Raw genomic sequence first — 12,071 nt, 5'->3', positions numbered from 1 at the left:
GTCCACTCGGAATAAGATGCTCTTTTCAGGTTTGTGCACTTAAAAAGCTTCAAATAATCATTCAATATTTTGTGTATTGTAAACAATACCTTTCAAAACGTTCTGTTGTTAGTTGACGTTTGATAAGATCAAGCTCCGTTTGAAGCTGTGAAGACTTAGCACGGAACTGAACTATTTCTCGATTCTGACTTGATCTGTGAATAATAATTATTACATTAGATATGCCAAGATAGGCATCAATAATTTACAGACAAACAGACAAATTGCCAAATGGAGTAACAATTTCAGACACAATGGTCTAGATTTCACATGAGTTATGTCTGCTCCCAGGCACAACTGCAGTGGCCATAACCAAGAAATGCATTAGAAGTCAATTTGACACCTCTCCTCAATTCCACCACTTTTAGGATTTACTACAATGGCATAGAATATCTACCCATCTTATACATAAAATTGCATAGAACTTAGTAACGAGCTGTTCAGCCCACTCTATTGTTATTCTTGTATCCTCCACAAAAGTAATAGTCATAATCTCATCTGCCCATTAAAATAAAAGCAAAATATTGCAGATTCAAGAAATCTGAAATAAAAACTGAAAATGCTGGAAAAACTCAGCGGTCTGGCAGCATCTCTGGAGAGGTAAAGAGAGTTAACAATTGAGTATGACTCTTCTTCAGAGTGTTGTGTTGATCGAAGAGTGAGGTGGCTACACTTCAAAAAGCAATTAATTGGCTTTGGGGCATTTTGAAGTTGTAAAAACTTCTATTTAAATCCTTTTATTTAACTTGCAATTCAATTTGACACTGAAAACTAAATTATATAAGCAACCAAGATTGGAAAATCAGGTGGTCAGAGGTGCAATATTGCAGAGACCAGAAGTCCTGGTCTATTACACTTGTGCAGATATGAGTGCAATGAACGATTGAGATTCATTCAAGGCTTCTGGATCCTGGCTTGTGAATGAAATATCCTTTCTCCAGTGCGGTAAAACTGGATAACTAGTAAATATACACATAGTTCATAACAATTTCTCTCCTTATTTGTTGTTACATTCCTCTATAATTTACTGTTGCTCAACTTGGGGGTCCATATATTGTTCAAGCAATACAGTGCTACTCCAATCGTTCACACATTTTGTGTGTTTTTGGCCAATCACATTTGTTGGGTAAGAAGATATTTCAGAGTTCACACTTGGAAATGTTATCTTTTCTTAGAATCTGAATTAGAATCTAGAATATAAAAAGGCGGCATGGTGCCACAGTGATTAGCATTTCTGCGTCACAGCGCCAGGGACCCAGGTTCAATTCCGACCTTGGGTGACTGTGTGGAGTTTTCACATTCTACCAGTGTCTGCATGGGTTTTTTCTGGGTGCTTCGGTTTCCTCCCACAATCCATGATGTGCAGGTTAGGTGGATTGGTCATGCTAAATTGCCCCTTAGGGTGGGGTTGCAGGAATAGGTTAGGGGATTGAGCTAAGTAGGGTGGTCTTTTGAAGGGTCGGTGCTTTTGATGGGCTGGATGGTCTCCTGCATTGTAGGGATTCTATGAAATTAAGGGGAGAATCTACTAAATGCAAAATATACAAGTCGCTGGAAAGCTGTTAATTCTTTCTATTTGATACTTTGTAGTTGTAAAAGAAGCCTAAATTAATGTTCTCCAACTATCTATCTTTCCCTTTCGTAAAGTTTCTGTACTCCAGACAGAAACAAGAAGGGATGAGATTAAATGCTCTTTTCTGGAAAGTGTAGACAGAATGATGGAAGGGGTGAACACACTATACTGAAACATTTCGGTGCAGCATTCTCCTTTATTCTGTGGAAGGCATTGTCATATAAATATTGCTCACAATGGTATCACTCTATGGATGAACATGTATTGGAAAATAAGGTGCCAGGCAAGCTCTTAAGAAATTACTGCAAAACTACTAAAGGACTTAGCAGATCCCTTCAAATTTCTACTACTTAAATAAGCAACATATTACTCAATAAGATTCTGTATTTAATTTTCTTCAACCATTCTTCAGTATTTCAAAGCTTTTCTGTGAATTTACTGCTGGGCGTGTTATTTCAGGTATGCAGTGATTAGATGAAGCACTCTCAGGAAAGATTTAATATAGATAGCATTGGGGTGAAGTTTCTTTACTGCAGCAGTGTAACATGTTCCATTTCGTAAGGAGCAGGAGTAGGCCATTCGGTCTCTCGAGTCTGCTCCGCTATTTAATAAGATCACTGCTGATCGGATTGTAATCTCGCCTACCCATGCTAGCCTATCACCGCCTTGAGTTGCGTTACCAAGAATCAATCCACTTCTGCCTTAAAAATATTCAAAGACTCTGCTTCCACCACCTTTTGAGGAAGAAAGTTCCAAAGACTCACAACCTTCAGCGAAAAAATTCTCAACATCTCCATTTTAAATTGACGGCCCTTATTTTTAAACAATGACTCCTAGTTCTAGATTCTACCACAAGAGGAAACATCCTCTCCACATCCACCCTGCCAAGACCCCTCAGGATCACCTCTTACTCTTCTAAATTCCAGTGAATATGAGCCTAGCTTGCACAGTCTTTTTTCAAAACACAACCCACCCATTCTAAGTGTTACTTTTACTACACATTTACATATTTCCTTAAATAAGGTGATCAATACTGTGCATAGTATTTCAGATTTGTTCTCATGAAGCAAAACTTCCCTGCATTTGTATATGATTCCCCTTGCAGTAAATTATCACATTGTATATTAATTTCCTAATTACTTGTACCTGCTGACTAGCCTTTTATGACTCATGCACTTGGACACTCACCTCCTTTTCATCTCAGAGCTTTGTAAGCTCTCACCATAATTTGCTTCTTTTTCAATTCTCCCTGCTAAAATGGACTTTACATCATCCCCTCATTATACTTCATTTGCCAGATCTTTGACCACATCTGTATATTTTTGTAGCCTCCTTATGTCTTCTTCACATCGTAATTTCCTGCCTGTCTTTGTCATCAGCAAAAAATTAGCAACCATCCCATTCATCTCAGTCCTTTATATAAATTGCAGAGGTCCCAGCACTGAGGTAACCACTCATTACATCTTCCCAAACCAGCTAGCTTGTGGTCATTGTTAGCTGGATTGCTGATTTACCAGTTATAAAGTTTTACAGCTCAGCGACAGATCATTCCGCCCCACAGGTCAATAGCAGAATTTAGGCCCCACATGAGCCTGTTCCCACTCGCTTTTATCTAGTCCCTTTAGCTTATCCTTTTATTCTTTTTTCCTTCATGTGTTCATCCAGTTTGCCTTTCAACACATGTATGCAATTTGATTTCTTGAGGTCGCAAATTCTACATTTTAAACACCCTTTGGGCACAGATGTTTCTCCTGAATTCACAAGAACACAATAATAATACATTTGGCCCTTTGAGCCTCCTCTGCCATTCAATAAGACCATGGCTGATCTGATTGTGGTCTCCATTCCACTTTCCTGCCTACCCCCAATAATCCATGCCTTTCTTGTCAATCAAAAATTAACCTAACTGCCTTGAATATATTCAAAGGTCCAGCCTCTACTGCTTTATGGGGATGAGAACACCATAAACTAATAAACCTCAGAGAGAAAAGAAAATCTTCTCATCTCAATCTTAAATGAGTAACCCCTAACTTTTAGACTCTGTCTCTTAGTTATATACTCACCCACAGGGATTTTTTTCTCTTAGCATCCACCCTGTCAAGTCAGAATCTTATATGCTTCAATAAGATAACATCTCATTATTCCAAATTCCAATGAGTAAATGCCCAACCTGCTCTACCATTCCTCAGAAGAAAACCCCTTCATCCCAGGAATCAGTTAAGTGAACTACTTCTATTGCAATTATTTATTTTCTTAAATAAGGACTGCACACATTACTCCAGACTTGGTCTCACTATGGCCCTGAACAGCTGTGGAAACATTTCCCCACTTTTATACTCTATTTCCCTTGCAATAAACAGCAACAGTTTATTTGCCTTCCAACATTTTATTTGCCACTTGCTGTACCTGCTGCTAACATAGATTTCATAGATTTCATAGAATTTACAGTACAGAAGGAGGCCATTCGGCCCATCAAGTCTGCACCGGCTCCTGGAAAGCGCACCCTACCCAAGCCCAGACCACCCTATCCCCATAACCCAGCAACCCCACTGAACCAACACTAAGGGCAATTTTGGACACTAAGGGCAATTTAGCATGGCCAATCCACCTAACCTGCACATCTTTGGACTGTGGGAGGAAACCGGAGCACCCGGAGGAAACCCACGCACACACGGGGAGAACGTGCAGACTCCGCACAGACAGTGACCCAGCCGGGAATCGAACCTGGGACCCTGGAGCTGTGAAGCAATTGCGCTAACCGCTATGCTACCGTGCTGCCCATATGCTGCACATATATGCTGCACATATATAACATATGTGATTCATGCACCCAGATCTCTCTGTCCACTTTGACAGGAAAATAATAACAAGAAGCAGAACTCTACAGTACAAAGTTTCACAATTTTGCACAACAAACTGGATCTGCCAATCCCCCCCCGCACCCCCCCCCCCCTCCCCACTTAACCTATCTAAATCCCTTTGTAAACTCAATGTCCACTTGACAACTTCCTTTCCTATCTTTGTGTCATCAGAAAATTTGGAAGATTCCAAACAATGCATTTACTATCTCTGCAGTCATTTCTTTAAAGGCCCTAGGATGCAGGCCATCAAGTTCAAGGGACTCATCAACCTTTAGTTTATTCCCAGTGCCATTTCCCTATTTGATTTATTAGTGACTATGTTATATTTATAGCCTTTAATTCTGGTTTCATGCACAAGTGTAAACCTTTACTCTGCACCTATCTTTATAAACCCTTTCCTAACTCTAAAGACTTCAATGAATACACTTCTCAGTCTGTGCTTTCCTGGAGAAAGAGTCCTTTCCTGTTCAATATTGCCTGGCAGCTATATCTCTCTGTTTTAGTATCATTCTATGAATGTTTTTTTGCACCTTCTGCACTAGCTCTATTATTTTATGTTTTGGAGACTGGAAATGTTCCCAGCACTCCAAATTTGTTTTTTCTTGAATGCCTTATTAACCTGGATCACCACTTTTAGTGATTTGTGTCTATACCCACAGATTCCTCAGTTCTTCTATTCCATTTAAATACTTACTTTCCAAGGAATATGTGGCCTCCTAGTCTTTCTCAAAATATATACTATATCATACTTCGCGTTTGATTAAGTGCCAACCTGTGCTCATTAGAAATTGGATTAAAAGTCTCAAGTTCATTTCACACAGGACTCAGGATACAGCAGACTTTCATTGCACCAGCCTAGGAGAGAATTGACTCTACACTATTTTCTTCAAGAGATCCTGAGGGGAATAAGCAGTTCGTACCCTTGAAAGTAAAAAGATAAAGGTAAAGTTGCCATAGTTCCAGTTGACCAGGCTGCTTTCCCCCTTTGAGGGGTAGAGCTGACTGCTGGTGATTTAACCTGAGGATCACATCTCAGGCAAGGGGCAAGGTTGAGAAGGCAGGCCTTCATGAATAACCTCAAAAGTAAAGGTTGGGAAGTAGTCATTTCAGAATTAACTCATCTACTATTCAACTCTGTTCTATTTTTGTTTTGAATGTTTCAGGAATTTATGCTCTTTTTGTAATGCTGGTTGCAATCAACTCCTAAAACTAGCAATTCTAGTTAAAGAAAGCTAATTCAGACGTCTTCAATGTTCCTGAGATCAGCAGATTAGAACTTTGCTTATCCTTCCCCCAAACAAACTGAATTTCACCAGCAGTAACAGGCCAAGAATGGCTTCCCTTGTGATGCTGTAACTGGTAAGACTTCTGAAAAAAGACCGGATGCCATTGTTTACAGTAAGCGGAAGGGAAGAAATAATATAGTTCTCTTAAAATAATAAGTATTTCTGTAATTTGCAGAGTAATCCTGTATTCAAAAATAATTCACTGTAATAAATAAGTGCAACAATTATTTATGTTTTCTGGTAGTGAAAACAATGGGTTTTGTGAAATACAGTATTTAAAGAACTAGCTACATTTGCAAGTGATTTTTAAGCTTATCTGCCTTTTACTAGTAAGATTGTTGAATTTTTCTATATGTGTGGTCAACAACAAATTTATCATGAGGAAAGCGCAGGATTATTTTGTAAAAGTTTCTGTATTTTGAAATAAATACTGTAAAATAGCATTATTAAGTAAGTACCACTCACACTCTACTCTCTGCTAGAGTCAGCTTGTCCCCAAGAAGCTGTATTTCTGACTCTTTTTCATTCTTTGTCAGGTGGCATTGAAACTCCTTTTCTCGAGTTGATGTCAACAATGCCTCGAGGTTCTTTACTGTGACCCGTTCAGTACATATCTGTTTCTTTAAAAGCTCGACTTCGGACTTCCAGTCTTCCAGTTCACTTAAGTTCTGTAAAGTTAATAGGATGATTTCTTGTAAGTAGGTAAAAAAAATGCACAACTCAACAGATTCAGATATACAAGGGAAGATTAAGTAAAGCAACCTCCTACATTGTTTAAATGCAGTTCATTGTATGGTAAGAACAGCAATCAATGTGGAATTAGCTGGCTAAAGCCAGACTTCTGAATCCAGTTCTGGTCACTGAGATCACAGAATCACACAGATCACAGAATCACACAGCACAGAAGGAGCCCATTCAATCCACCATACCCATGTTAGCAGCTTGGTAGAGCTGAAAATTAATCCCACTCCCATGGCATTTCCCGAAAGCCATGTAATTTTTATTCTTTCAAATATTTATGCAATTATTCAATTTTGTTTTGAAAGGATTCAGTGTGCTTTCAACAACCTTTTCAGCAGTGCATTCCAGATCACAATGACCTTAATTGTGTAAACAAAACCCGTAATCTCACCCCAGGTTCTTTTAGTTAATTATCTTCAATCTGCATCCTTTCATTACCATCCCTTCCGCCAATGGAAACAATTTCTCTTTACTTACTTTATCAAATCATGATTTGGACCACCTCTATCAAATCTCCTCTTAATCTTCTCCACTTTGTGGAAGACAGTCCCGGCTTCTCCAGTCTCCACACAATCAAATATTCCTCACCCTGACCATTCTGGAAAATCTCTTCTGCATTTGTGACATGTGTACTATGACCATACAAATTAGGAACAGGCGTAGACAACTCTCGGCCCCTCAAACCTGCTTTGCCATTCAATAAGATCATGGTTGATGCACCACAACTCCACATTCTCACCTACCCCCAATACTTTTTCACCCACTTGCTCATCAAGAATCTATCTAGCTGTGCCTTAAATCTATTCAAAGTCTCTGCTTCCACTGCCTTTTGCGGAAGATTTCCAAAGACTCATGACCCTCAGAGAACAAGATTTCTCTTAATCTCCACCTTCAGTGATCCCTAGTTCTGGATTCTCTGACTAGAGGAAACAGCCTTTCCACAGCCAATGTTTCAAGACCCCTCAGGATCTTATATGTTTCAATCAAGTTGCCGTTTACTCTTCTAAACTCCAACAGATACAAGCCTAGCCTGTCAACTGTTTCCTATAAGCCACCCCTCCCATTCCAGGAATTAGACTAGTAATCCTTCTCTGAACTGCTTCCGATGCACTTGCATCCTGCCTGAAATAAGGAGACCAATACTGTACAGCAGTGTTTTTCAAAGTGGGGCTCACGACCTGAGGTCGGGTTGTGGGTGTTGAAAAATGGGCCACCAAAAATGATCCCCAAAGATCGTCTGATCTCTTTTTCCATTTTCTCTCTGGGTACATTTTCGTTGCCTTAAACTGATACTGTTTAAAAAAAAAACACATTCATAAGGTTAAATTTAATACCTTAGCCAATACACAAATATAGTATGAAATCTAATATTTGAGATTGACAATGATGTCGTTGCATATATGTTTAGTCCTGTTATGTTTATAGCGCGCATTTTGGAGAAGGCAGTATTATAATGAGGACCTGTTATGGGCCAAGGTTTAAAAACTCCAAATGTGATCTCAGTTTCACCTGACTTATAACTTTGTGTGTAATCTGGCTAGGATGAGCACAAGAGCCTTCACTTGAGGTGTGATTGAACAGTCTTCCTAGACACATTAATCAAAATAGCTTTATTCTAAAAATTTAGTTAACATTTATATATAACCAAACAGCAAGAATTTTTATCAATTACAAACATAAAGACCCCACACAGCTACCTATAACCCTTAATTAATTCCCCCTTAACTGTTCCAATTCAAAAACAAAATCCCATAAACCAAAACTGCTTTTCAAGGGCGTGGCCCAGCATGCTGCATTCTCTCTTGAATAAAACTAGCTTTTTCTGAGATTCTGACCCCGTCTCATCAGCAGGTTTAAACCCTTCTGGAAAGCAAACTATATCTTTTAAGTTACCAATACAGCAGGTATCGATAATCAATTTGGAACAACTCTTTAAAATGAAAATAGAGACAGGCCAAAACACTTCTGTTCTGTCTGTAGTCCACAGGAGTTAAAATGTGAAAACGAAAGTAAAACTCACAAAGCCATAGCCCAGCTCCACCCACACAATGGCATCACTGAAGCCATATGATAAGACAAAAAAAACTTTCTTAAAGGGACACTCCCATGACACCTTTCAGAGGATGACATAGTGTCTTTGATTCGGAGGAAAAGCTTAATACTGCCTCATACAATTCAAGTTATATGCACTTTACGAAATGTACACTTTTAAAATGTACAGTGAATCCCATTTAGATTGTGACTGGAGCAACAGAACTGCAGCTTGCCTGGTAAGTGGACTCTCCGTGTGCCTCCAGTTTCCTGCGGTGAAGGCAGCTATGACTTCGGAGTTTGACGAATATCGCTATCTCACAATCTAACTCATTATGTTTCGCCGTGTGCATTGAAATATTTTGCTGTTGAATCAATTTCAAAACGAGATCACATCTGAAAAATGTGGATTGCTGACGCACAATAAATGAGTGCATTGTCTGATTTAGGACATTTATTTTGAATGTATATGTTGATGAGAGGATATAGATTTATCATATTTCTGTAAAGCTGAATTCATGTATCTATGTTGATACAACGCTACCAGATCAGTGAATATGTTCAGGTAGGTGGGATGGTACACAGGTATCAAATCCTCAGATTGATTAAGCAGCCTTTTGGTACTTTGGACCCAGAGTTAAATCTCGGGTGCGAATTGGAAACGCCCAATTGGACAAAACCAGCGTTTCAGTCTCACGGATGTAAAACTGTCTGTTGGTAAGTGTGCTTTAAGTGTGCAGAACTGAATGCAAATTACCGCCATAACTGAGGAAGATCAATTATATTAATTTTAAATACATTAAAGTGAGGACAGACTCACATAAGTAGTAAGTGAACGTGGTGTGGGTCGCAAGGGACAGCCATTTGGTAAAAGTCGACAAAAGAATTTTGAAACAAACTGCACATATAGTCTCACCAATGCCCTGTATAGCTGAAGCATGACCTCGCTACTTTTGTATTCAATTCCCCTTACAACAAGCAATGACATTTTATTAGTTCTCCGAATTAGGTACCTACATACTCACCTTTTGCAATTCATGCACTGAGACATCCAGATCCATCTGCATTTCAGAGCTCTGCAATCTCTCACCATTTAGATAATATGCTTCTCTTTTATCTTTCTGACCAAGATGGGACAATTTCACATTTTCCCACGCTATACTATTTGCCAAGTCTTTGCCCAGTCACTTAACCTATCTATACCTCTTTGTAGCCTTGATAAGTCCTCTTCATAATTTACTTTCCTACTTATCTTTACCTTTGTGCCATCAGCAAATTTAACAATGATGCCATCGCTCCCTTCATCCAAGTCCTTTAAATAACTTGAAAAAGTTTTAAAAAATATATATATTTTTATTAAGAATTTTTCAATAACAATATTTTCCACCTTACAAACAACCCCCCACCCCCGTAACAAAGAAAAGAAAAGAACGCGCGTGGCAAGACATGAACATGGCAAGTCAATAAAATACAGAACTTTGTACAATGGATTCTTCCCGTACATGTCAGTTTCCGGATCATTCATGTGCTTTCTTGCTCACATGCCCCCCACAGGAACCAAACCCCCCCCCCCCCCCACAAACGATGTCCCCCCGCCCCCCCAGTGTTGCTGCTGCTGCTGTCTGACCTTCATCTAACGCTCCGCGAGATGGTCTAGGAACGGTTGCCACCGCCTGTAGAACCCCTGCGCAGATCCTCTCAAGGCAAACTTTATCCTTTCCAACTTGATAAACCCAGCCATATCATTATCCAGGCCTCCACGCTGGGGGGCTTCGCCTCCTTCCACATTAACAAGATCCTTCGCCGGGCTACTAGGGACGCAAAGGCCAGAATGCCGGCCTCTTTCGCCTCCTGCACTCCCGGCTCGTCCACTACTCCAAATAGTGCTAGCCCCCAGCTTGGCTTGACCCGGACTTTCACCACCTTAGATACTGTTCCCGCAACTCCCCTCCAGTGCTGGACATGACCAAAACATATGGACATGGTTTGCCGGACTTCCTGAGCACCTCGCACATCTGTCCTCCACCCCAAAGGCCTTCTCAGTCTCGCCCCTGTCATATGCGCTCTATGAACCACCTTAAATTGTTTCAGGCTAAGCCTAGCACACAAGGAAGAGGAATTAACCTTACTTAGGGCATCAGCCCATAGCCCCTCCTCAATCTCCTCTTCCAACTCCTCCTTCCATTTACCCTTCAGCTCCTCTACCAAAGCCTCCCCCTCTTCTTTCATCTCCTGGTATATCGCCGACACCTTGCCCTCTCCGACCCATACGCCCGAAATCACCCTATCTTGAATCCCCTGTGCCGGGAGTAGCGGAAGTTTCCTCACCTGCCGCCTCACAAACGCCCTCACTTGCATGTACCTGAAAGCGTTTCCTGGGGGTAGCCCAAACTTCTCCTCCAGCGCCCCTAAGCTCACGAACGTCCCGTCAATGACATGTCCCCCATTCTTCTAATCCCTACCCGATGCCAGCTCTGAAATCCCCCGTCCATCCTACCTGGGACAAACCGATGGTTATCTCTGATCGGGGACCACACCGAGGCTCCCGTCGCACCCCTGTGCCGTCTCCACTGCCCCCAGATCTTTAGCGTTGCCGCCACCACCGGGCTCGTGGTGTACCTTGTCGGCGAGAGCGGCAGCGGTGCCGTCACCAGCACCCCCAGGCTCGTTCCTTTACAGGACGCCATCTCCAACCTCTTCCACGTCGCCCCCTCTCCCTCCATCAACCACTTACGGATCATTGCCACGTTGGCTGCCCAATAATAACCACCCAGATTCGGCAATGCCAACCCTCCTCTATCTCTGCTACGCTCCAAGAACCCCCTCCTTACCCGCAGGGTCTTGCTTGCCCACACAAATCCCGTAATGCTCCTGCTTACCCTCTTAAAAAAGGCCTTAGTGATCACAATTCGGAGGCATTGGAATACAAAAAGAAATCTCGGGAGGACCACCATTTTAACTGACTGTACCCTACACGCCAGCGAGAGTGGCAACATGTCCCACCTTTTAAAATCCTCCTCCATCTGTTTTACCAACCGCGTCAAATTAAGTTTGTGCTGTGCCCCCCAATTCCTAGCTACCTGAATCCCCAAATATCGAAAGCTCCTTTCCGCCCTCCTCAACGGTAGATCCTCTATCCCTCTTCCCTGGTCCCCCGGATGGATCACAAAGAAGAGCTCACTCTTTCCCACATTGAGCTTATAGCCCGAAAAATCTCCAAACTCCCGTAGGATCTGCATTATCTCAACCATCCCCTCCACTGGATCCGTCACATACAGCAACAGGTCGTCTGCATAAAGCGACACTTGATGTTCCTCTCCCCCTCGAACCACCCCCTTCCATTTCCCCGACTCCCTTAACGCCATGGCCAAAGGTTCAATTGCTAATGCGAACAGCAGAGGGGACAGGGGGCACCCCTGCCTCGTCCCTCGATACAACCGGAAATACTCCGACCTCCGCTGGTTCGTGACCACACTTGCCACCGGGGCTTTATACAGGAGCTTAACCCAACTAATAAACCCTCCCCCGAACCCAAACCTC

At 41.6% G+C, this 12,071-nt stretch overlaps 1 protein-coding gene across 4 annotated transcripts in view; it reads right to left on the bottom strand.

The window, feature by feature from the left end:
- cep135 (centrosomal protein 135) overlaps positions 1 to 12,071 on the bottom strand; it is a 215,817-nt gene that overhangs the window by 3,843 nt on the left and 199,903 nt on the right. For all 4 annotated transcript variants that reach the window (XM_072496794.1, XM_072496792.1, XM_072496793.1 and 1 more), the window contains 2 exons: positions 6,225 to 6,427; positions 90 to 194 (listed from right to left, as the gene is read on the bottom strand). In XM_072496794.1, the coding sequence (XP_072352895.1) occupies positions 90 to 194; positions 6,225 to 6,427 (308 nt within the window). The remainder of the gene's footprint in view (positions 1 to 89; positions 195 to 6,224; positions 6,428 to 12,071) is intronic.

The sequence above is a fragment of the Scyliorhinus torazame genome, chromosome 3, assembly GCF_047496885.1.
Source record: "Scyliorhinus torazame isolate Kashiwa2021f chromosome 3, sScyTor2.1, whole genome shotgun sequence".
Taxonomy (NCBI): domain Eukaryota; kingdom Metazoa; phylum Chordata; class Chondrichthyes; order Carcharhiniformes; family Scyliorhinidae; genus Scyliorhinus; species Scyliorhinus torazame.
Note: the sequence above shows the minus strand (reverse complement) of the source record. Positions and strands in the feature narration are given on the sequence as shown.